Consider the following 24,109-nt stretch of genomic DNA (forward strand, 5'->3'; position numbering starts at 1 on the left):
GGTCCATGGGATTCTCCAGGCAAGGGTACTGGGGTGGGTTGCCATTTCTTCCCCCAGGGGATCTTCCCGACCCAGGGATCGAACCCACGTCTCCTGCATTGCAGGCAGATTCTTTATTGTTTGAGCCGCCGGGGAAGCCCAAAGATGCTGCTAGCTCAGGCCACCGCGGCCGAGTGTGGGAGTGGTCAGCTCAGGCCTTCGCGGTCGGGTGTGGGCGTGGTCAGCGTTCCCTCCTCTTCCTGTCACTCTCCGGGCTCCGCCCCGCGGGCTCAGTCCCCAGGAGGGGCTGTTTTCTGGCTGGCAACAGTATTTGATGGTTAGATGCCGCCAGAGGAATGACTGAGAAGGAGGCATCTGCGTTTAGAAGGTAGGATACGCAGAGGGAGGAGAGCTGGGAAAGCTTGAGAAGGTGTTTTCTTTGAAGGATTCCTCGGGCTCTTGGGGACTGGAGGTGAAGTTGGTGTGGAACTGGGGTCACGCGGACCCAGCCGGCCAGTCCCAGGGGACCCTTTGCACCTGAGCCCTTCTGAGATTTCCAGGGTTCTGTCCTAATCCACACATTATTTCTTCAAGGCGTCTGTTTATCAGGCTCCTCTGGTCGTGTGGGGAAAATGAAACTGAAAGCAGGACTCTCCTTTTGCAGGGCTTTTGTTGAGCTGTTTTTATTTTCTACTCTGATGTGTTATTCGGGTTTCTTTTATTATTGTTATTGTTATTATTCCCTGGAGCAGGAAATGGCAACCCAGTACTCTTGCCTGGAAAATCCCACGGACAGAGAAGCCTGGTGGGCTGTGGAGTCTTACTACTATCATTTTTTTTTTTTTTAATTTTCATTTCCTCATAAGGCAGTCCAAGCTGTGGTGTTCCTAAATGATTGTATTACTTTGAAGCTAGCAGTTGGAGGAAGCGCCTGGAATAAATAAAGGGGCAGAGAAGAAAAGAAGTTTGAAGAAACCCTGAATCCTCCAGGTTTGTTTGAGCTTCTTTCTTTCCTTGATCTTTTCCAGCCCACCTCACATTCATTGTCGCTAAAGTTGTTTACACAAACATTTGATTCAAAGAGTTCATGGCTGGGTGACTGTGCTTCCGCTGCACATTTGGTTAGCTCTCTGAGGGTAGAGGCTTTGAGACTGTCAGACAGGTGGGACTTGCTTTGTGATTTTTGTAGCGGAAGCAGTTGTAAACATTCAGGTAAGTTTGCTGCCCTCTGCGGTCTGAATTGTATCTAAGTTGCTCAGATCTGATGGAGGGCAGTTGGACTAAATTGACCCCTCCCGGGTTCCCTATTTGTGTAGCATGTAAAGCACTGGGTGGGAAGAACAGGATGTGTTAAAGTTTTTTTTTTTCTTTTCATAAAGTGATGTAATTAGCTCTACCATTTATTGAAGGCCTAATATTTTCCCCTCTCCCTCCTTCAGTGCACTTTATATGGGGGGCTGTATTTACTGTCGCCCCCATTTGAGGGAACAGAAAATTCAGACTCAATAATCTAAGGTTACACAATTAGGAAGAGTCTAGAGTTACACAACTAGGGGCCAAACTTAGATCTTGCAGAGGTGGGAGTTCAAGTTCTTTCTCCTACTCCAGGAGTCCCCAGCCTCTGGGATCTAATGCCAGATGACTTGAGTTGGAGCCGATGTAATAATAATAGAAATAAAGTGCACAATAAATGTAATGCTCTTGAATCATCTCCAAACCCACCCCTTCCCCACCCCCCAGTCCATGGAAAAATTGTCTTCCACGAAACTGGTCCCTGGTGCCAAAAAGGTAGAGCACTGGGGCTTACTCTACACTACTTTGAATAGGAGTGCACACTTTCGCACTTGCAAAGAGCCGAATGGACTGAACACGCTCAACCAGAAATGCATATTGACGAAAAACATGTATTTTCTTATTAAATAAGGGTTCTGGTTTTTTAAAGAGGCCATTTATTTCTAGTAAGAGTGTGTTTATATGGCATTGGAAAAAAATGTGTTAATATAGGTTGAGAATACTAAAAACAATCATAGCTTTTGACTGGTCATTCAGTTCTTTAAATCAATCATAAGAAATCTATTATAAGATCTATCATAAGAAATCAAGATAAAATAAGCTAAATTTGCTGCAACATTATTTAGAATTGTGAAAAAAAATCTAATTTTGAAACTCTGGTTTAAAAGTTTCTTTAAAAATCTGCTCAGTAGTAGGGAACTGAAACACCTCTCTGATGGTCTATTGCAGACATTAAAATATTTTAAAATACTTTGTAATAACATAGGACATTATTTATAGTGAGTTATTAAATGAAAGGAAGCCAAATACAAAGTTACAGATCATGAGCCCAACTATTTTTTAAAATAATTTATAGACTATACTAAAATATTAACGATGCCTGTTTCTAAGCAGTGGGAGAGTAGAGTAATACTTTTCTTGTTTACAATTTTTGTTGTTGATGTTCATTTGCTAAGTTTTGGCTGACTCTTTGTGACACCCTGGACTGCAGCACACCAGGCTCCTCTGTCCTTCACTGTCTCCCGGAGCTTGCTCAAATTCATGTCCATTGAGTCAGTAATGCCATCTAACCATCTCATCCTCTGTTGTCCCCTTCTCCTCCTGCCCCCAATCTTTCCCAACATCAGGGTCTTTTCCAATGAGTCAGCTCTTCACATCAAATGGCCAAAGTATTGGAGCTTCAGCTTCAGCATCAGTTCTTCCAATGAATATTCAGGTTTGAACCCCATGAACAGTATGAAAAGATATATATTTATAATATTCTATAATAAAAAATTTTATAATGGATGTATTTTGAAAACATTGCTAGTAAAATTAATTTCTCTAATTCAAATGTTTTCTCACTCTTATAACACTACAAATTACCTCTCTCATCTCCAGGTGAAAAGTCAGAAGACCCCAAGAGTATGTGCCTCCTCATACTGGTGGTCTATAGCCAGACAATTCCTATTTCCCCTGACAGGAGTTTCTAACAGTTCCATGTCTCTTTGATCAAATCCCAAGGAGATAAGTTTTCATTTTCTCAAAGAGAAGGCAAGAAAGTTGTAGTCAGTGGTATATACCATCATGGAGACTGAGAGCCGTAACAACCCTCAGGAAAGACCCACACCCTCTAGTAACGGGAGGGCTTCAATGGAAGACAATCATTTGTTGATTAAAGCTGTTAAAGATGAAAACATTGAGTTGGTCCAGCAATTGCTAGAAAGAGGGGCTGATGTCAATTTCCAGGAAGAGGAATGGGGCTGGTCACCTTTGCATAATGCAGTACAAGTTGACAGTGAGGACATTGTGGATCTTCTCCTTAGTCATGGTGCTGAGCCTTGTCTGCGGAAGAACAATGGGGCCACTCCCTTCATCATTGCTGGGATTGTCGGAAACGTGAAGTTGCTCAAACTGTTACTTCCTAAAGTAGCAGATGTCAATGAGTGCGATGTTAATGGTTTCACAGCTTTCATGGAAGCTGCTGTGTATGGCAAAGTGGAAGCCTTAAGGTTCCTGTATAACAATGGAGCAGAGGTGAATTTGCACAGAAAGACAAGGGAGGATCAAGAGAGGATTAAGAAAGGAGGGGCCACTGCTCTCATGGATGCTGCTGAAAAAGGGCATGTAGATGTTGTGCAGATCCTCCTTCACGAGATGGGGGCAGATGTCAATGCCCGCGACAACAGGGGCAGGAATGCTTTGATCTGTGCTCTTCTGAACTCTGATGATGAGAAGGTGAAAGCCATTACTCGCCTTCTGCTGGACTGTAAGGTTGATGTCAATGTGAGGGGGGAAGGAAGGAAGACGCCGCTGATCTTGGCAGTGAAAAAGAAGAACCTGGATCTGGTGCAGATGCTTCTGGAACAAACAGCTATAGAGATTGATGACACAGACAGTGAGGATAAAACAGCACTGCAGCTTGCTGTCGAACTCAGGCTGAAGGAAATCGCCCAGTTGCTGTGTTACAAAGGAGCCAGCACAAAATGCGGGGACCTTGTCGCGATAGCGAAGCGCAATTATGACACTGACCTTGCAAAGTTTCTTCGCCAGCATGGAGCCATAGAAGACGGTTGCCCTCCCGCTAAAGCCTGGAAGCCTCAGAGCTCACGTTGGGGGGAGGCCCTGAAACAGCTCCACAGGATGAAACGTCCTATGATAGGCAAACTCAAGATCTTTATTAATGAAAAATATAAAATTGCTGACACTTCTGAAGGGGGCATCTACCTGGGGTTCTATGAGGAACAAGAGGTAGCCGTGAAGCGGTTCTCTGAAGGCAGCACACAGGGACAAAATGAAGTCTCTTGTTTGCAGAGCAACCGAGCCAATGGTCACGTGGTGACATTCTATGGTAGTGAGAGTGACGGGAGCTGTCTGTATGTGTGCCTCGCCCTGTGTGAGCACACGCTGGAGAAGCACTTGGCTGATCACAGAGGAGAGGCTGTGCGAAACAAGGAAGATGAATTTGCCCGAAGCATCCTCTTATCTCTGTTTAAGGCTCTTGAGGAACTACACCTGTCTGGATACACTCATCAGGATCTGCAACCGCAAAACATCTTAATAGGTGAGTCCCCCATCTTCTCTCAGAAATGTAGGGTCTTTATTTACCAGAAGAACATATTTTCATGACTGAATAGGAAAGAACTAGAGTCAGTGTGGATTGTTCAATTTGAGGATGAATGTAGCAAATCTGTAGTTACAGTGCAGTTTCTCCTGCTACCAGGTAGAACCCGTATTATTCCATGTGGAGGTGAAGGAAGCTCATGGAATACCAGGCTAACCTTATGCTGCCCTTGGCAAATACAAATATGAATGTAGGTCTTGGATGGAGCCAACTCCAAGAAGTTTGAATTCTTAGAGTAGTCTGCAAGTAAGAGAATCTAGAAAGTGTGTTCCTTCAGACAAGGTGGCAGTTAATGGTGAATGTTGTGTGTGTGCTCAGTTACCGTGAAACTTAATGGCAAAACTGAGGTCAAACTTGGGATCCAGGATAAGATGTGATACAAGTGAAACACACTGCAAGTAGGCTGAACAAGTCAGTGCCCACTTTTGTAAACCAAAACCGTACACTAAAGCAACATTCAAGGAAACAAGCAGAGCTGAGTGTAAAGTCCCAGGGAGCAAGGTAGTGCAGTAGTAAGAGCCTCAGCTTGGACTTCCCTGGTGGTCCAGTGGTTGAGAATCTGCCTGCCAATGCAGGGGGCACAGGTTTGATCCCTGGTCCAGGAAGATTCCACATGTTGCCGGGCAACTAAGCCCATGAGCCTCAACTACTGAAGCCCTTACTCTAGAGCCCGTACTCCACAGCAGGAGAAGTCACCGAAATGAGGACCCCATGAACCCAAACTAGAGAGTAACTGCTGCTGTCCACAGCTACAGAAAGCCGTCCTGCAGCAATGAAGACCCAGTGTAGCCAAACATAAATCATAACTTAGAAAGATCCTCAGCTTCAGCCAGGTTTAGGGAGCCTTGCAGCCTACTTCCACCACTTTGTAGTTTTGTAACCTCAAGGAAGTTGCTTAATTCTGTGAGTGTTGGTTTCCTCACTTGGGACTGATAATACCTCCTCCATAAGGTTGTTATAAAGTCTAAGTGCTGTGTGTCAAATGGACAAGTCATCTGTACATTGTACATGCCCAACAAAGGCCAGGTACATGTCTAGAGGACTAAAGCAGAAGTGGATACCTAACCTACAGATATGCACTGAGTTTAAACTTGGTGTAAGGGACCAGGGCAAAAAGAAGGTGTGGGCATTTAGAGGCAGAGGGCAGAATTTAAGGTACTGGAAGAGAGAAATAGGTACATATAAGCTCTGGCTTTAGTTTGAGGACAGGTGCTCATGCCATTCCTTCCTGGTTTTAAGCAATTTTGCTGGGGAGATGGACATGGGCCAGAAGTATGTACAACTCTACCTGGTTAGAAAGAGTCTTTGAGGTTCATTCAGGGGTGAGGACCTTCCCAATTCTACCTGCTGATCTTGATGCAAAAGGGTCACACATCACATTCTAAAGAAAAATAATTTCTGACTACCTATTCTTTGAAATTTCTAGCACCACTTCTTCCATTCCTAAGCTTGAACAGTAAAGAACTGATTATATTTCTGCATCAAGGTGGTGAACGTAGCACATACTGCAGACTCTTCCCTGTATTAAATTCTTCAAATGATGGGAAAAGATTTTTAAGTGAATTTGTAATTAAAATCAACATTAAAAAAAGAATTCTTAGAGGACAAAATCCTTGAGGAATCATGGATAGACTAAACTTAGATAGGATGGGATTGAAGAATAGCACAGGAGCCCAGGACAAATGCAGAAATCCACAGAAAAACATTACTCATGAAAGTGGGAAGAGTACAGCAAAGCACCACTCAAAAGCGATGGAAGCCAGAAACAGGAGAGAACCAAGGACCAGAGAGCAGGCAGATTGCTATCTCAGTAGAAATTCGGAAGATCAAACCTGGGGCTTCCCCTCTCCCCTAGGGACAGGCCTTTCTGTCTGCAGACAGGGGGACTGCTTGAGACATTGAGTCTCAAGCTGATGATTTTAAGAGAAAGACTCAAATGCGTTCCTTTATATGGCTGAGAAATATTCCATTATATATATGTACCACAATTTCTTTATCCATTCATCTGTCGGTGGACATTAGGTTGCTTCCATGTCCAAGCTACTGTAAATAGCGCTGTGACGAACTTTGGGGTACATGTGTCTTTTCCAGTTATGGTTTCCTCAGGGTATGTGTCCAGTAGTGGGATTACTGGGTTATATGGTAGTTTTATTCCTAGTTTTTAAAGGAATCTCCATACTGTTCTCCATTGTGGCTGTATCAATTTACATTCCCACCGACAGTGCAAGAGGATTCCCTTTCCTCCACACCCTCTTCAGCATTTATTGTTTGAAGCGGGGGGGAGTGGGGGGGTGGCAAGGAGAGGGTGGGACAGATTGAGAGAGTAGCACATAACATTACCATGAAGAAAATAGATAGCTAATGGGAAGTTGCTGTATAACACAGGGAGCTCAACACAGTGCTCTGTGACAAGCTAGAGGGGTGGATGGGGTAAGATTCAAGAGGAAGGGATATAGGTATACTTATGACTGATTCACATTGTTCTATGGCAGAAGCCAACACAATAGTGTAAAGCAATTATCTTCCAATTAAAAGTAAATTTAAAAAAACTCATAAGAATTCAGAAAAAAAAAAGAGAGAAACAAAGAGCTGTTACACACACAGGATGTCTGCCAAAGCAAGTATTAAGTGGCATGGCCCGCTTACCCCAGAGCTTCACTGAAAAAAATGCAAAGCAGAAGCTCTGACAATGCTCTCATCCCTCCTCTGTGTTGGGTGGCATTAACAGAAGCAACTCACAGGATGTCAGGGAGTCTCAACTGCCATGTAAAACATACAGTCAAAAATCACCTAAGATATTTAGAGTTGCTGGTAGACTTCCCTGGTGGTTCAGTGGTTGGGACTCCCTGCTTCCACTGCAGGGGGCCGGGGTTCCATTCCTGGTTGGGGAACTAAAATCCCACATGCCACACAATGTGGCAAAAAGAAAAAAGTTATAAGAGTTGCTGATACTGAAAGGTTGTTGCTGAACCACGAAAGACATGGGATTCTTGGCCTCCAGAGGAGAAGAATTCAATCCGGGGCCAGTGATGAGGCTTGATGGCTCAGAGCTTTTGTGTAATAAAGCTTTATTAAAGTATAAGAGATAGAGAAAGCTTCTGACATAGACATCAGAAGGGGGCAGAAGGAGTGTCCCCCTGCTAGTCTTTAGCCGGATGTTATATAGCTACTAGCATTCTGCTAATTAGAGAAAGGAAATATCTCAAAACTCAGACTGGCACCAGGCCCCTCACCCACAACATGCATTTTGAGATAACATTGGCACCAGGTGAGTCATCCCAGGTCATAAAATGATTGACATGAATCTTGAAGAAAGGCAGGTTTCCAAGTAAATATAGTTTCATTAACATAGATTAGGAGAACAATGTGTGAGTAAAACATACTGGTTTGTCAAGTGGGTTCTGAGTCTTAGGCTGAACTGACTTGAAGACAGAGTCTAGGGTAAATACATAGTTCATTAACATAGCTAAAGACAAATATTTCCATAAGAAAAACGCATTGGTTAGCTCAAGGTTTGAGAAAAGTTCAGAAATGCTGGGCTGAATGAAGCACAAGCTGGAATCAAGATTGCCAGGAGATAATATGACACCATCCTTATGGCAGAAAGCGAAGAACTAAAGAGCTGGCTGCAGAACATGGGGTCGCTAAGAGTCGGACACGACTGAGCAACTTCACTTTCACTTTTCACTTTCATGCATTGGAGAAGGAAATGGCAACCCACTCCAGTGTTCTTGCCTGGAGAATCCCAGGGACAGGGGAGCTTGGTGGGCTGCCATCTATGGGGTTGCACAGAGTCGGACATGACTGAAGCGACTTAGCAGCATCAGCAGCAGCAAAGAGCCTCTGGATGAAAGTGAAAGAGGAGAGTGAAAACGTTGGCTTAAAGCTCAATATTCAGAAAACTAAGATCATGGCATCTGGTCCCATCACTTCATAGCAAATAGATGGAGAAACAGTGGAAACAGTGGCTGACTTTATTTTTTGGGCTCCAAAATCACTGCAGATGGTGATGGCAGCCATGAAATTAAAAGATGCTTACTCCTTGGAAGAAAAGTTATGACCAACCTAGACAGCATATTAACGGAGAAGGCAATGGCACCCCACTCCAGTACTCTTGCCTGGAAAATCCCATGGACGGAGGAGCCTGGTAGGCTGTAGTCCATGGGGTCACTAAGAGTCAGACATGACTGAGCAACTTCACTTTCACTTTTCACTTTCATGCATTGGAGAAGGAAATGGCAACCCACTCCAGTGTTCTTGCCTGGAGAATCCCAGGGACAGGGGAGCTTGGTGGGCTGCTGTCTATGGGGTTGCACAGAGTCGGACACGACTGAAGTGACTTAGCAGCAGCAGCAGACAGCATATTAAAAAGCAGAGACATTACTTTGCCAACAAAGGTCCATCTAATCAAGGCTATGGTTTTTCCAGTAGTCATGTATGGATGTGAGAGTTGGACTATAAAGAAAGCTGAGCACCGAAGAATTGATGCTTTTGAACTGTGGTGTTGGAGAAGACTCTTGAGAGTCCCTTGGACTGCAAGGAGATCCAACCAGTCCATCCTAAAGGAAATCAGTCCTGAATATTCATTAGAAGGACTGATGCTGAAGCTGAAACTCCAATACTTTGGCCACTTGATGCGAAGAGCTGACTCATTGGAAAATATCCTGATGCTGGAAAGATTGAAGGTGGGAGGAGAAGGGGACAACAGAGGATGAGATGGTTGGATGGCATCAGTGACTCAAAGGACATGAGTTTGAGTAAACTCCAGGAGTTGGTGATGGACAGGCCTGGCGTGTTGCAGCCCATGGGGTCGCAAAGAGTCGGACACGACGGAGTGACTGAACTAAACTGAACTGAAGTTCAGGTGGAGCTAGGTGTTGTCATGGCAACACAGAATTTTAAGAGAAACCTCTTTTTAAATTTGTACAGAGAAGGGGAAAAAAATCTTAACACTTGTAGTTTGTTTCCTCCTGCCACTTAAGAGAGATAAAAAATGTCTGACACTTGCAGCCTATTTCCTCCGTTTGGAAACCCCTGGCCCTCCTGCCTGTTACCCTCTCAATACCATGAAAGAGAGGCATGAAACAGGAGAATTTACACCCAAAGAAACCTAACTATAACCAAGTGTATAACTTTCCTATGGCTGGTGAAAGAAATTGTCACAAACTTGGTGGCTTAAAACAATAGGAATTTAATCTCCCGTGGTTCTGGAGGCCGGAAGTGTAAAACCAGTTCCACTGGCACCAACTCAGGTGTCAGCAGGGCCAAAGTCCCTCCTGATGCTGTATACAGAAACTTGGCGTAAGCTTTAAAATTTTTATAGCACTTTAACAATGTCTGTTGAAACTAAAAATAAAAAATTGGGCTCAGATGGTAAAAAAACTGCCTGCGATGCAGGAGACCCAGGTTTGATCCCTGGATCGGGAAGATTCCCCTGCAGAAGGAAATGGCGCCCCACTCCAGTATTTTTGCCTGGAAAACTCCATGGACAGAGGAGCCTTGATGGGCTACAATCCAGGGGATCACAAAGAGTCAGACAGGACTGAGTGACTAACACTTTCACTTTTCATGGGAAAAAAAAAAATCAAATGTTAGAAGAGATGTGAAGTGTTCCATTAAACACTTTCAAATTTCAGTAGCAGAAAACACAAAGTGGCTTAAATAAGTGAATGGAATTATTGAAATAATTGAGAACAGTCTGTGATTTATGATGTGCACCTATCTTCTCCTTCAGTCTCATTACAGGCCACCTCTGACTCTGTCTCGCTGCCCCAGGCATTCTCCATGAATTCCTATCAGGAATTCTCTCTTCCCTTTCTTCCCCATTCCACTCACCTATCCAGCTTCTACTGATCTTTTCTCTCTAGGCATCTCTTCCTTTTTTTTTTTTTTTGCCTCACCCCGAGGCTTGCAGGATCTTAGTTCCCTGACCAGGGATTGAACCCATGCCCCTTACACTGGAAGCGTGGGGTCCTAACCACTAGGTCTCCAGGAAATTCCGTAGGCATCTCTTCCTTAATGAAAACTTCTCCCCCTCTAAGCAGCCATGTAGCTCTTCTCATGGTACACTTGTAGAGCATCCTGCACTTTGGCTAGCATTTTCAAAACTGCAATTAATGTTTAGCCATGGATTTATTCCTTGACTATTGGGCTCCTTGCCCAGAGACTCTAAACTCTGTAGAGCCAGGACTGTGTTCTCCTTCCTCGCCATCATTTTTTCTCTCACTAGACATTTGTTGAACAATTTGATGGGTTCATTTTTGTTAGACTCTGGATTTCCCTACAATGCTGAGGTCCAAATTCATAATGAAAGGGCTCTGAGTACACAGTTGTATTGGCTGGTATCTGCGGTTACCCAGCCTTCCTTCTCAGATTCCTTTAAGCCACCTCTTTGAGAACAAATCACCTTTCACTTTGTTCCCCACCTCTCTTATCCCTCTTTCTGAGGACTCAGTGGCTTCCTTCAAGGGAGGAAGATGCTGAAGGGGGGCGGGAGGCAACGACTCATTAGAAGCACGTGGTTGACTCATGGTCACAGATGATAATGTCATAGTGGGCAGTGGCAAGTGGGCTTGATTTGGTGGAATGCTATCCTAAGGTAGTCTTGGATTTGGACCCTTCAGCTCTAGGGTCCAGTTATTCTTCAGCTATAGGACTTAACCTTAACTCTTGCCAGCAGCTTCTTTACAAATCTGTGCTTGTTGACCCTAGGAATTGCATGAAGGGGGAGCTGGCTATACTTATCCTCATGCTTCCCCAGCCCCTGGCTTGGGGTGAATAAAATGTAAATCTTGCTCTTGCCAGATACCAGTAGGTCAAAGAATGTAGTGCACATGACTGTTTTGAAAAGTAAACAAGGCGATATGAGCTCATCACTGTCTTCCTCAGCAATGATGGATTGTACATTGATTGAGTTACAGATTTATGTAAATTAAATCTCATGGGGATTGAGGATTTTCTTTTTTTTTAATATATTTATATATTTTTTAATTGAAGGATAATTGCTTTACAGTATTGTGTTGGTTTTTGCCAAACATCAACATGAATCAGCCACAGTATACATGTCCCCTCCCTCTTGAACCTCCCTCCCACCTCCCACCCTCTAGGTTGTTACAGCACCCCAGTTTGAGTTCCCTGAGTCATACAGCAAATTCCCATTGGCCATCTATTTTACAAATGGTAATGTAAGTTTCCATGTTACCCTCTCCATACATCCCACCCAAGAATAAGCAATTTCAAACTCTCCTTTAGATTCCAAGAATGGTGCTTGCCTGGCAGATTTTGATAAAAGCATCAAGGGGACTGGAGATCCACAGGAAATCAAGAGAGATCTAGAGGTAATTTCTACAGTTTACTTTTCCATCTCTACTTCCTTATTCGCTCATTATCTTACTTCCTATGGCCAATTAAAGGACATTCCTATTTTGCCTAGGAAAGAAAGGAGTTTCAAGGCATTTCCCTGGTATGCATGGCCCTCACTCCCTTGCAGACAACATCTCTCTGGGTGGGTGTGGAGTTGGTCCTAGCTGTGGCTGTTTCTGTATCTCTTTGGATGTCTCTCTACCCTCACAAGCTAAATAGCAAATACATTGAGCATGCCACATTTCTTGAAGAATTACCTCCAGGAGATTTCTCCAGAATAATTCCACAATTCCTGTAGGAGGCATTTGCTGCCTGAAGACAAAGTAAATGAGATTTCTTTTCCCACTCTATTCAAATGCATGTGCTAAACTCCTAGGAGGGCCAGATACTAAGGCCCTCTGAAGCACATGGGAACGATGGGATTGATCCCCAGCTCAAAAGAGACTATACTTGGCCCCACAGGTTAAGATCCTAAAATAACTGTCTCTCCAGAGAGGAGACAAAGCAGGAGACATAGCCTCTGTAGACCACAGCTCCTGGATAGACTCTGACCCGTCAGGGCAGCCCGCTCCTGGAGTTCTCCAGGGTGCTGAACTTCCAACCCAATTGGTAAGAGCTCTCTATCCATGCCTGGCCTTTCTGGCTCAGTGGCTCCAGATTTGAGCTCCTTCCCTGATTGGTGTCTTTCTTAGTACAGAAGTTCCTGTTCTGGTCTTCTCCCTGGTCTTTCCTCCCTGCTGTGTCCTGACTCCTGGGGTGTTCACTGTGTTCTGCTGGACCTAGTCTGGCTCTTTAATTTCCTGCCTGACACAGGCCCAACCCAAAGTCCCTGTTCCTAACCAGACTCTGAGCACCCCTGTTGTTTAAACCCTCTCCCTTTCCACGGTTTATCTAAAAATTCTATCTGTTCTTTGAGGTCTAGCTCGAATTCCTCTTCCTCTAAGCAGTCTGCTCTGACAGCTCTGGCCTGGGACTATCTTTTGCTCCTTATAAACGTAAACTACACTTTCTTGAAGAGTTCTCCATGCCCAAGCCCATGCCCATCCTGTGGGCTCCTTGAGATTCTACCCATTTTCCGTTTGCTCATAGCCTGTTCCCCACCCTCCAAAGTTCCCCAAATAGAGTGCTAATTCTTAAGTACTTTTGATTTGATTTATGGGCTTCCCTGGTGGCTTAGATGGTAAAGAATCTGCCTATAATGCAGGAGACCTGGGTTTGATCCCTGGGTGGGGAAGATCCCCTGGAGAAGGGAATGGCAACCCACTCCAATATTCTTTCCTGGAGAATCCCATGGACAGAGGAGCCTGGTGGGCTACAGTGCATAGGGTTGCAAAGAGTCAGATATGACTGAGCGACTTTCATTCACTCATGGCTTCTGTGCAGGCCCTGGGACTGCTGGTCCTGTATGTGGTAAACAAGGGAAACATTTCTTTTGAGATGCTGAAGGATCTAAGAACTGAAGAGTTGATTGAGCATTCTCCAGATGAGGAAACTCGGGACCTCATTCAGCATCTGTTAGTCCCTGGGGACAATGTGAAGGGCCATCTGAGGGGCCTGCTGGCTCATCCCTTCTTTTGGAGTTGGGAGAGGTAAGGAAAACAGTGTATATTACAGGCCTCTAGGATGGAGATGGTGAGCGTGTGAGTCAGGGCTCTTTATATTGTGTTGGACAAAAAGTTCATTTGGGTTTTTCCATAAGATATTACTACAGAAAAACCCCAAAGAACTTTTCAACCAACCAAATATATATACAAAATAAGGAAATGCCTCATGCAATACTGGGGCTGAGAAGTTCCACCATCTTCAAGCTGGTGACCCAGGAAAGTCAGTTGTGTATTTTAGTCTGAATTCAAAGACATGGGAACCAGGAGAGCTGAAGATGAAGATTCCATTAAAGGTCTGAAGGCCTGAGAACTCGGAGAACTGAGGGCAGGAGAAGAACCATGTCCCAGCCAAAGTGATCAGCAGGGAGGGGGCAAATTTCCCCTTTCATTCTGTTCAGGCCGCCCATAGATTGGATGATGCCCACTGGCACTGGGAGGGGCTGTCTGCTTCATGGGTTCAAATGCTAATCTCCTCTGGAAACATCCCCACAGACATACCCAGAGTAATATTTAATCTGAGTGCGTGGTTGATGAAATTAACCATCACGGTGAGGTGGGCAGGAGTCAGGCTGGGAATCAGCAGACAGACCCAGGCTTTTCTCTCAGCTTGGAATTTCCTGGGTGGATGTCATTGGAGGAGTGACTTAACTTGTCTGGATCTGATTTTCTCCATTGAAGAATAGAAAAATGATTCAGGCAAAGAGAGAGAGCGAGAGCTCTCCTATTGTGCAGATTATTTAGAGACATGCTTTTACTACTCTTATCAAATGCCAAAATCTAATCGTTTTCTCTTTCTGGGGAAAGTGGGAAGGGTAGAATGATCATGATCATGCTGTCATTCTCAGCCGCTACCGGACCCTCCGGGATGTGGGAAATGAATCCGACATCAAAACACGAAATACTGATGGCAAGATCCTCCAGCTTCTGCAACCTGGAACATCTGAACTTTCCACAAGTTTTGCCCAGTGGACAAATGAGGTATGAATTCCTATGGTCTGGGAGTTATTCCAGGAATAAGATTCTGTGTTGTGTGTTATGTTGGTTTTCCTAACTTTTCTATACTGTGGGCCTGGTTCAACCAAGGGGTAAGAGAGGGGGTTTTCCTTGCCCTCCTCCCATCCCAGGTCCTCTCAGCTCTCTGGGTCTCTGCTCCAGGCCAGGTGCTCCTGAGAGACTCATCTAGGCTCCTCTTGAGGATGGACTTGTCACAGCCCCAAAGCCTTTTCCTCTTCTGTGACTCTTTCTCTCAAGCCTTTTTCTGAGTGAGGTCTGACTAATAATTCTATTTCCATTGTGACAAGAGCAGCTGATTATATAGAGTTTAGTCCAAGGGAGGTACATCCACGGGGGCATTTCCATCCAGGGAGACTGGCTGCCTCTGATGCCGGTGAACAGCCCAGCATTGAGCATCCACACACCCACACCTACTTTCTGGATGAGAAAACAGAAAAAAAACTATCATCTTTTAAATTCCTCCTCTTCCAGAGAAGGTCCACCCAACTTGAACTCAATATAGTGGAACACGGGCTTCCCAGGTGGCACTAGTGGTATAGAACCCGCCTGCCAATGCAGGAGACACAAGGGACATGGGTTTGATCCCCAGGTTGGGAAGATCCTCTGAAGGAAGGCATGGCAACCCACTCCAGTATTCTTGCCTGGAGAATCCCATGGACAGAGGAGCCTGGTGGGCTACAGTCCATGGGGTCATACAGAGTCAGACATGACTGAAGCAACTTAGGAAACATGCACTTATAGTGGAGCATAATAATTAATCACTCGTTCAGTCTAATTGGCACTATCAGAACTTTCATTATTATTAATTAGCAGACATCTATCAAATACCAGCATGTGTTAGGCCCATGCAAGGTCATGGATATACAAAGCACAGTATAGCATCCAAGTGGGGCTGAGAGACCTACAGAAGGGATGGCTGTGGGATACATGCTGGGTACCCCTGAGACATAAGCAGAGCATTATGGGAAAATCCACAACTCTCAAGTCTTTGAGTGGGACCAACAACTTCCACATCTTAGGCCTGTTGTAGGACTCTGCCTCTCCCATACCTCCTTGTTTCTGGGTCTCATTTTGCTTTCCTTCCTTTGTCTGCCTCTAGACCACACACCACACTCATAATTGCCGGCTTAACATCTATCTTTCCTGCTATCCAGTAAGTTCTGCAAGGAACTGATAGTACCGCCTGGGCAGCCTTCTGGTCACCAGTTACTCTTCCTAAGGGACCCTCTGGCTTCATGGTTGTTGCATCTTATCCTCTTACTCCAAACTATTTCTAAATATCAGAACTATTTACAAAGAGTGTGAGCACAAATAGATAGCCAGTGGAAATTTGCTGTATGATGCAGGGAGCCCAAACCAGGTGCTCTGTGACAACCTAGAAGGGTGGGAAGGGGTGGAGGTGGGAGGGAGTTTCAAGAGGGAGGGGACATATATATATATATATATATATATACTTATGGCTGATTCATGTTGCTCTATGGCAGAAACTAACACAATATTATAAAGCAATCATCCTCCAATTAAAAATTTAAAAAATAAATGAAAAAAAAAGTGAGAACACAAAGAAGAAGGCATTACTAATATGAGAGCAGCTGCCCTGGGACACCTAGGAACAAGGAGAAACATGTGATCTTTGGAAACATAACTACAAACAAAACAAAGAACAACCACACTCACTATGGCAATGGCTACAAGGCCTGGTCTCAGTCAGGACAACCCTCTTTAAAGAGGAGATGTAATCAGTTATGAATTTGGAAGGGTGGCCACAAGGATAGCAGTACTGTATAGTGTAATGAGCAAATTTCCTCATGTAGTAGCCAACGATTTCCTAAACCATGTTTTACTGTAGTTAATTTCTATGAAAACAATTCTCTTGGAAAATAGATACACAAATTTAAAGTTATTTATAGTCCCACATCCAAATACAACCACAATTAGCTCTATGGTGTACAGTGTTTACTTCCATTCTTTTCTACTAATTTGCTCTATTAATTAGTGGTAATTTTGGCATTTATTCAAATTTGTATTCTGCCTTTTTGTGTTAACATTCTATCAGGATTTATTTTGTGTTGTTACCACATTTTTGTGTAATTTTTTTTTTAGGTTGACGAATCTGTGATGAAGACAATGAATGCATTTTATAGAAAAGGGAATACCTATCAGAACACTGTAGGTGACCTGCTGAAGTTCATCCGGAATTTGGGAGAGCACATTAATGAACAAAAGAATATAAAGTAAGAACTGTTTTCACTCTTATAAGTCATATATGAGATGAAAATAATTTAAAAATTCAGGTTCTAAGTTTACATGCACTATTCGATGGAAAGAAGAAAACTTATTTTGATGAAAGGAAAGTCATTCCTCCCTTCTGTTTGGAAAAGGCCCACCACAAGGATCTTATAGTCAATGATGGACATTCCCATCAGGTTCTCGTCTTTCTTTTTAGTTTTTGTTGAGCCTGCTTGAACAGAAGGCTAGCGACTCTTGTGAGAAGAAACACAGGGGACTGGGTGGCTGGGTAAAATGAATGTACATTATAAGTGTAGCCCCATGTTAATTCAGTTAGCTTTTGCTACCAAAAACCTCAGTTGCAGACTCGCCCAAAATTTGCAGTTTTCAGGGCTCTTTTGGATTTCAGCATTGTAGATAAGAGATTGTAGAATTGTATTATCTCCATTTTATGGATAATAAAACTGAGGCGCAAAAAAACTTAAGTTGCTGAAATTTACTGTTAGTTGAACAGTCAGGAGATGAATCTTGCTCTGTCAGATTCCAAAGTCTTTGTTTATTCTGCTATAGACACCAGGGGAGCAAAAAAAATCTCCAGGGCCATATGCTGTAAAAGGGAGGATGCAGAATTTGAGGCAGGCATATCAAAATATTTCTGTTTCATTTCAGGATGAAGTCAAAAATTGGAGAACCTTCCCAGTATTTTCAGGAGAAATTTCCTGATCTGGTCATGTATGTCTATAAGAAACTACAGAACACAGAATATGCAAAGCATTTTCCAAAAAATCTCAATCTGAACCAAACCGATGTGTGATGGAATTGGTGGTGGTGAGCAGGCTGGCCAGCCCTAGTGCCTTTTGAATTCAGGGAGGTGCAATTTTGCTGTGCGAGTCACAACTCTCTGGGCCTCTTGATTTTTTATTTTTATTATTTGGCCATGCCACGCAGCATGTAGGATCTTGTTTCTCCTACCAGGGATTGAACCTGGGCCCTCTGCAGCGGAAGTGTGGAGTCCCAGCTGCTGGACCACCAGGGAATTCCCTGGGCCTCTTGACTAACCTGGTTGCTTGTGAGTGATGAATTGGGTAGCCAATGTGTCAGTTCCTGGTGTGGTGCTCAACATTCTCCATGTTTACAACAACAACAACAAAAAGTGTACGTTCAAACTACTTTGGTCCTTAGTAAAGCTCAGTGGCAGGAGCTGAGAGGGCATCCTGCTGAGATGGCATCCTCTTGTCAATTGCACCAAAGGAGTGAGTTCCTAGACCTCTAATGCTTTATTTTCACATCAATTATCTCATGTAATTCTTCCAACAACCTTGCAAGATAGGATTAATGTCCCCATTTAGGAACTGAAGAGCCTGACAGACTCAGGGAGTTTGAACAATTTGACCCAGATTATACAGCCTGCACAGAGTGCCATATAAATGAATGTGGTGTTACTGTTAACTCTCACTCGGGCACCTTAGAACTTAATGACTAGCTCAGAGCTCTTCTGCATGAGACCCAGAAAGAATAGGTCAAAGGGACTCTAGGTGGCTCATTCATTCATTCATTATTTGTTGAGCAGTAACTAGTATGTCTAAGCACCAATTATATGAACTGCATTCCTTCTAGAATCACTTGTGCTGGTTTCCTATGACCTAAGGCAGTATTTTTGAACTGTTGACAATCTTGCCCTTCAGGGGCCATTTGGCAGTTAAAATGGCTATCCAAGCAGAGGGTAGGGGGTGGTACTGGCATTCTAGTAGATAGAGGTCAGGGATGCTGCTGAATGCTCTATGATATGCACAGGACAGCACCCCCCAAACAGAATTATCCAGCCTAAAATATCAGTGGCTCTGAGGATGAGAAACTCTGCCTTAAGAGGCTGTGACACCTCTGAACTGGCTGGGAGCCCAGGACTATGGAGTGTGTGGCCCAGCTCACAAAGGAGTGACCAGAGTTTGATGTTTTGCTTTAGGATCTGTAGTGAGACAGCACCAGGGTCACCTCCTCAGGAAGTCCTCTGAAGCCCCTCACTTTCCACACCCCAGTCTGAGTGTCCTGTCTGCTCCCTAGCATCCACAGCCACGCAGAGCATGCGTCTTTCCACCCAGAGCATGGTTCTTCCTCCCTGGAATCTAAGCTCCTTAGGGCCCATGATGTATTGATGTGTGTCATTACAGTCTAGCAAAATGTCTGCCACGTGGCAGTGATCAATAATTATTCATCGAAAAATGACCGACCCATCTTCATAGATGAGTAATATTTGTAGATGACATTTTGATGGTATTTTATAATTTATAAATTACACCTGCATATTTTGTCTTTTCGTTTTAAAAATAATCCTGTCAGGTAAGTGTTATGATGCTCATTTCACAATGAGCATGAGGAAACTAAGGTTAGAGACATGTTGATTTACTCTAATGCATAGGAAGGATCCTGTCTCGATCTGAAAAGATTTTCTGGCATGAAGTCTGATTTCTTTCCATTTATCCTCACTGGCCTGGGGTGCTGCAGTTTATGGGGTCGCAAAGAGTTGGACATGACTGAGCGACTGAACTGAACTGAACTGAACTGAATCCTCACCGTGGTGGTGAAGATGAAGCTTTGTAATGAGAGGAGCTGGGGGAAAACATGTCTCTTAGGTTCTTTTTAAAAAAGGAGGTGGGGACTTCCCTGGTGGTCCAGTGGTTAAGAATCTGCCTGCCAATGCTGGGAACAGGGGTTTGATCCCTGGGCCAGGAGGATTCCACAAGCCAAGGGGCAACTAAGCCCCTCGTTGTTGTGTGCCAAAACTACTGAGCTTGTGCTCCAAAGCCCATGCCATAACTAGAGAAAGCCCACTTCAGCAATGAAGATCCAGCACAGCCATAAATAAACAGATAAATAAAATTTTAAAAATAAATAAATGAAAAGAAGCTGGTGTCTGTATAGCTCAGGTCTCTGTATCTACTCCGTGCTCTGTGGTGATCTAAATGGGAAGGAAATCCAAGGAAGAGGGAATATATGTGTATATATATAGCTGACCCACTTTGCTGTACAGTAGAAACTAACACAACATTGTAAGGCAACTGTATACCAATAAAAATAAATAAAAAATAAGAAGGAGATGGTATCAACTTCCTTGGTTGTCCAGTGGTTAAAACTCTGTGCTTCCAATGCAGGGGGCACAGATTTGATCCCTGGTCAGGGAACTAAGGTCCTGCATGCCTCATGGCACAGCCAATAGAGAAATAAAAAATATTAAAAGGAGATGGTCTAAAACAGGTGTTATGGAATGAAATTAACAAGGGATGGAAGAAACTTAAGACTTCCCTTTCAGGTTTCAGGAGCAGCAGTTTTAAGTTTTAAAAGTAAGATCTGATTTTCTGATTTGTAGTGAGTACTTAGACATGACAATCAAATGTCCGTTAGTAAAATTCAGTAAAACTGAATTATCTGAATGTCTGATTTTCTGAGTGACATTTCCACTTTAGAGAGTGGTGATATCTACAGAAGGAAATGCTCAATGATTAACTCCTGGGTAAATTTTAAGAAAGGCATTCTGCTCTTTAGTAATGGGAAAAGGAACCTAATTTTAGCCCTCCATTAATCTGGGACACCCTGGGTGTCCTTGTAGAAAAAGATCTGATCATTTTTCTCCCTTCTTTACTCCTCTAAGGGGTTCTGTGGATATGCTGTAAGTATCTCTGATTCAGTTGCCATTATCACAAACATTTAATTGAGCTTGTAGTTCACGTTAGGTGCTGTGTTAGGCACCGTGATTCTGTGCATGGACTTGGCAAGCAGCGGTACCAGTTACCCAGAGATGAGGGGAACTTGCCTGCCTAGGATGCACTAAACAAGCAACATAAGAGAGAAAATTACGTTAAGAGTAATCGTTGCCACCTCTTGAGCACCTACCGTTTTCTAGAGCCAAATACTTTTACATATGACATCCCCAAACACACATGACATTGCCATAAGATGCAATTATTCCCATTTTAGAGAAGACGCAACTAATGCTCAAAAAGGATTGCTACGTAAGGGTTGTAAGTGGAAGAGCCAAGGTGCAAACCCAGTTCTGCAAGTCCACAGAGTGTGGTTTTTCTGGACAGTCAAGGCTGGCTTTTCATCATCCTTTTCATCATCTAGTCCTCAGCTACAGGAGTTCAGGAAGGCTGGGTGGTCACCGTGAGGATGTGTCTCGGGGCTTTTCATCCATTCCTTCATTAAGCCTAGTGAAAGTGAAGTCGCTCAGTTGTGTCCGACTCTTTGCGACCCCATGGACTGTAGCATACTAGGATCCTCTGTCCATGGGATTTTCCAGGCAAGAGTACTGGAGTGGGTTGCCATTTCCTTCTCCAGGGGATCTTCCCAACCCAGGGATCGAACCTGGGTCTCCTGCATTGTAGGCAGACGCTTTACAGTCTGAGCCAGCCTAGGAGGTCAAAATTACCCATGACCTTCAGAGCAACCAAATCCAATGGTCCTTCTCTGTCTTCATCAAGCTTACACCACAGCTCATTCAGATAACTGTTCTTTTGCCCATGCCCCTGTCTTCTTTAGCACTCTCAGCATCACACTCACCTGCTTTTCCTCCCCACTGGTTGTTCCTCCACACTGTCCTTTGCCAGCTAGCTCCTCCTCTGCTCAAACGCTAAACACTGAGTGTCCCCAAATTAATCCTCAAGCAAGTCACTCTTTTCTCTTTCCCTGTAGTGATCTTTTCAAGAGCCATGGCTAATATCATCATAAACAGGCAGATGATATACATGTTCTGAAATTTATCCACATAATTGCTTACAAATTATCCATCTTTTGCTTCTTTTTTTCCCCCATGCCCCCACATCCAATCTATTAACAAATCCAGTAGGTTCTCACACCAAAATAAATTCTAAATCTGTTCACACCCATCTTTGTCTGCTGTGCTCTGACCATCATCATTTCTTGTGTGGACTGAAACATGAGCCTTGAGTAATTGGTTACTTTCATGCTTTCGTCCTCATGCTCCAACAATCTTTTATCCACAAAGTGATCTTGAAAAAACATGGATCACATCAGGTCACTTCCCTGATGAAAATCCTTCAGTGACTTTCCATGGCAGTTAGGATAAAACCCAACTGTTGCCACATTATGCAGGGCCTTGTGTGAGCTGGCGGCATCTGTATTGTGCTCATTGCTTTGCTCTCTTCTTACCTGGCAGGCTCAACTCCTCCCGCACGGGCCTTATCTCTGTTCCTCAAGAATGCTGAGACCTTTGCCTCCTGGAGGTTGTGGCTCTTGTTCACCCCTCTGCCTGGAATTTGTATCTAGTTCCTTTCCATAATCTAGTCCTCAGCTACAGTGTCTGTACTTTGATGGGCCTTCCCCTTATCCAAAGTTGTTCATAACTGTCATTATTTTTGAGGACACCATAACACTATCTGAATGTTATCTGAAATTATCAAATTTTTTTCACATAAAAAAAACCTTTCTTTTTCATGATGATGAGAACATAAGCTCTGTGATAGCAGTAATGCTGTCTGTCATATTCATCATTATATTCCATCTCTGACACTCAGTACAGTGCCTGGAACAAAGCAAATTTTGATATATTTTTATTGAATGGAGAAGTAAATGCTTCTATGAGTGTAATATGTCACCATTAAGTTAGAATTATCTCATTATAAGCCTTTCTTTAATATATAAGCATCTAGAAGGTCGAGATTTTTTTCTTGTTCATTGTGTTTGGCACTGAATAGGTGGTTTGGTAAAATTTGTTGTGTTTGGTTGATCCTTCCACCCCCAGGGGGCTCTGTCATGTTAATATGGGTCTCGAAAGGAATGCTGAGGGCCCGAAAAATATACAATTGAAAGGTGTGACAGCAGGTGTCATGTCGGGAGGTAAGGAAGGACATTAGGATGCTTTCTGGTGTCTCTCAAATTATTTCAGGACATTTGCTTATAAGAGAAGCAGCTGTCAGGTCCCTAACTTCCCCTGGCCTGTGGAATAACCAAGTAGTAATAGTGTCAGGCTCGTGGACTCTTAGTCTGTCGTCCCTCCCACCAGCCCAGCTTCCTCTGAAATTTGTTTGCAGTTGAAACTTTCTTTGGTGTTAGCTTGCACACACTTAAGGCAACAACTCTACCCCACGTGCTGAATTCAGAGGCAGGTGGCGTTTATGCCTGTTTCCCGGGAGCCTGGTACAGTGTCTGACATGTTATAGGTGCATAGGAGATGCTTCTTAAATTCACTATAATTGATTTTTGAAGGGTTCCTCCTGCAGCCTGGGAAACTGGTAAGTCATGGAGCTAACTCCAAGGACAGCTTCTTCTCATTGCCCACTCGCCTCCACTTTAGGACAGTGGGGTTTCAAGATGCTTTGGATAAAGGGCAGCAGAACCTCCGTCCAGAGGAAACGTTGGGAAATCCAACTTTCCCTTTCTCTTTCTTCAGGGCTCTCAGAATTGCCAACACGGCCAGCATAGTGCCTGACATATAGTAGGTACTTAATATCGGTTGCTGCTATTGTTAATCACCTAGCTCATGACAGGCTTGCAGCAAATCTTTTCTGCTCCTGCTCTCTTCTTCTATTGCAGGAAATAGAAATATCAAGGGAAAAAAGTATCACAAAGTCTCATTTCTTCCACAGTGTTTTTCACTGGAGTCATGCTTTAATTGCTTTATGGACTGTTTGCTTAGCTTAAGAAAGGCTAATAACAAATAGAAGTGAGTGGAATAAAACAGGGGGGTTGGATTTTCAGAGGCTCTAGAGAAACATTAACAAGATTAGATGTTAATAATACTTATTTTTATTGTTTTTAAAGATTAGTATGTGCCTATCACTATGTTTATCCCTAATAGAAGCCTATGAATGCTTAACACAAGAATCCTAAAGTGATTTTGTATCTCCAGGAGGGATGAACTCCAGCAGGAAGAACTATCAATCCAGAGATTTTCATTCTCTCTTTCTCTCCTGAAAATTCTCTCCTCTTCTGTAGTATTAGGTGGGATTCTGTTTTTGTGATTTTGTAAAATTGAGGTAATCAAGTAGGATTTTTACTTAGTAGCTCTTTTGATAAAGCCCAAATGAAAGTGACTGAAGTATGATAGCTTTGTATTTCTTTCATGATAAAGCCTCAGTGGCCAGAAGTCCAGGAAGCAGGTGATTATGTCATGGAGAGAACGGTGTTTTGCTATCTTCAGTGATTAAAGAAGAAACACTACAGTGAACAAACCAAGATCTCTGTCCTCACAGAGAATTAGAGAGGTGGAAGATGGAATTTAGCATTAATATAGGTATAGAGGGACTTCCCTGGTGGTCCAGTGGTTAAGACTCTGAACTCTCAATACAGGGTT

The 24,109-nt window shown here is 43.5% G+C and overlaps 2 protein-coding genes across 9 annotated transcripts in view; one reads left to right on the top strand and one right to left on the bottom strand.

Moving 5' to 3' along the window:
* The first annotated feature begins 265 nt into the window (after positions 1-265).
* On the top strand, positions 266-19,697 carry RNASEL (ribonuclease L). 6 transcript variants are annotated; one of them, XM_081485808.1, is made up of 9 exons: positions 266-367; positions 846-969; positions 2,448-2,707; positions 2,872-4,534; positions 11,846-11,931; positions 13,340-13,545; positions 14,406-14,538; positions 16,678-16,808; positions 17,473-19,697. In XM_081485808.1, the coding sequence occupies exons 4-9, from the start codon at positions 3,058-3,060 to the stop codon at positions 17,615-17,617; spliced, it is 2,178 nt and encodes a 725-aa protein (XP_081341934.1). In that variant the 5' UTR covers positions 266-367; positions 846-969; positions 2,448-2,707; positions 2,872-3,057; the 3' UTR covers positions 17,618-19,697. The 6 variants fall into 6 exon arrangements, with proteins under 6 accessions (XP_081341934.1, XP_081341931.1, XP_081341935.1 ...); XM_081485805.1 differs by having other exon boundaries at positions 2,619-2,707; XM_081485809.1 differs by having other exon boundaries at positions 850-969; positions 2,619-2,707.
* RGSL1 (regulator of G protein signaling like 1) overlaps positions 14,288-24,109 on the bottom strand; it is a 126,647-nt gene continuing 116,825 nt past the window's right edge. For 2 of the 3 annotated variants that reach the window (XR_014052350.1, XR_014052366.1), the window contains one exon: positions 17,282-17,410. The gene's annotated coding sequence lies outside the window, so the exon portion shown is untranslated. Of the gene's footprint in view, positions 14,992-17,281; positions 17,411-24,109 lie in introns of those variants that run through there. The other variant, XR_014052357.1, reaches the window with a different exon arrangement.

The sequence above is a fragment of the Giraffa tippelskirchi genome, chromosome 5 (genome assembly GCF_054371585.1).
Source record: "Giraffa tippelskirchi isolate mGirTip1 chromosome 5, T2T-mGirTip1v1.2.pri, whole genome shotgun sequence".
Classification (NCBI taxonomy): domain Eukaryota; kingdom Metazoa; phylum Chordata; class Mammalia; order Artiodactyla; family Giraffidae; genus Giraffa; species Giraffa tippelskirchi.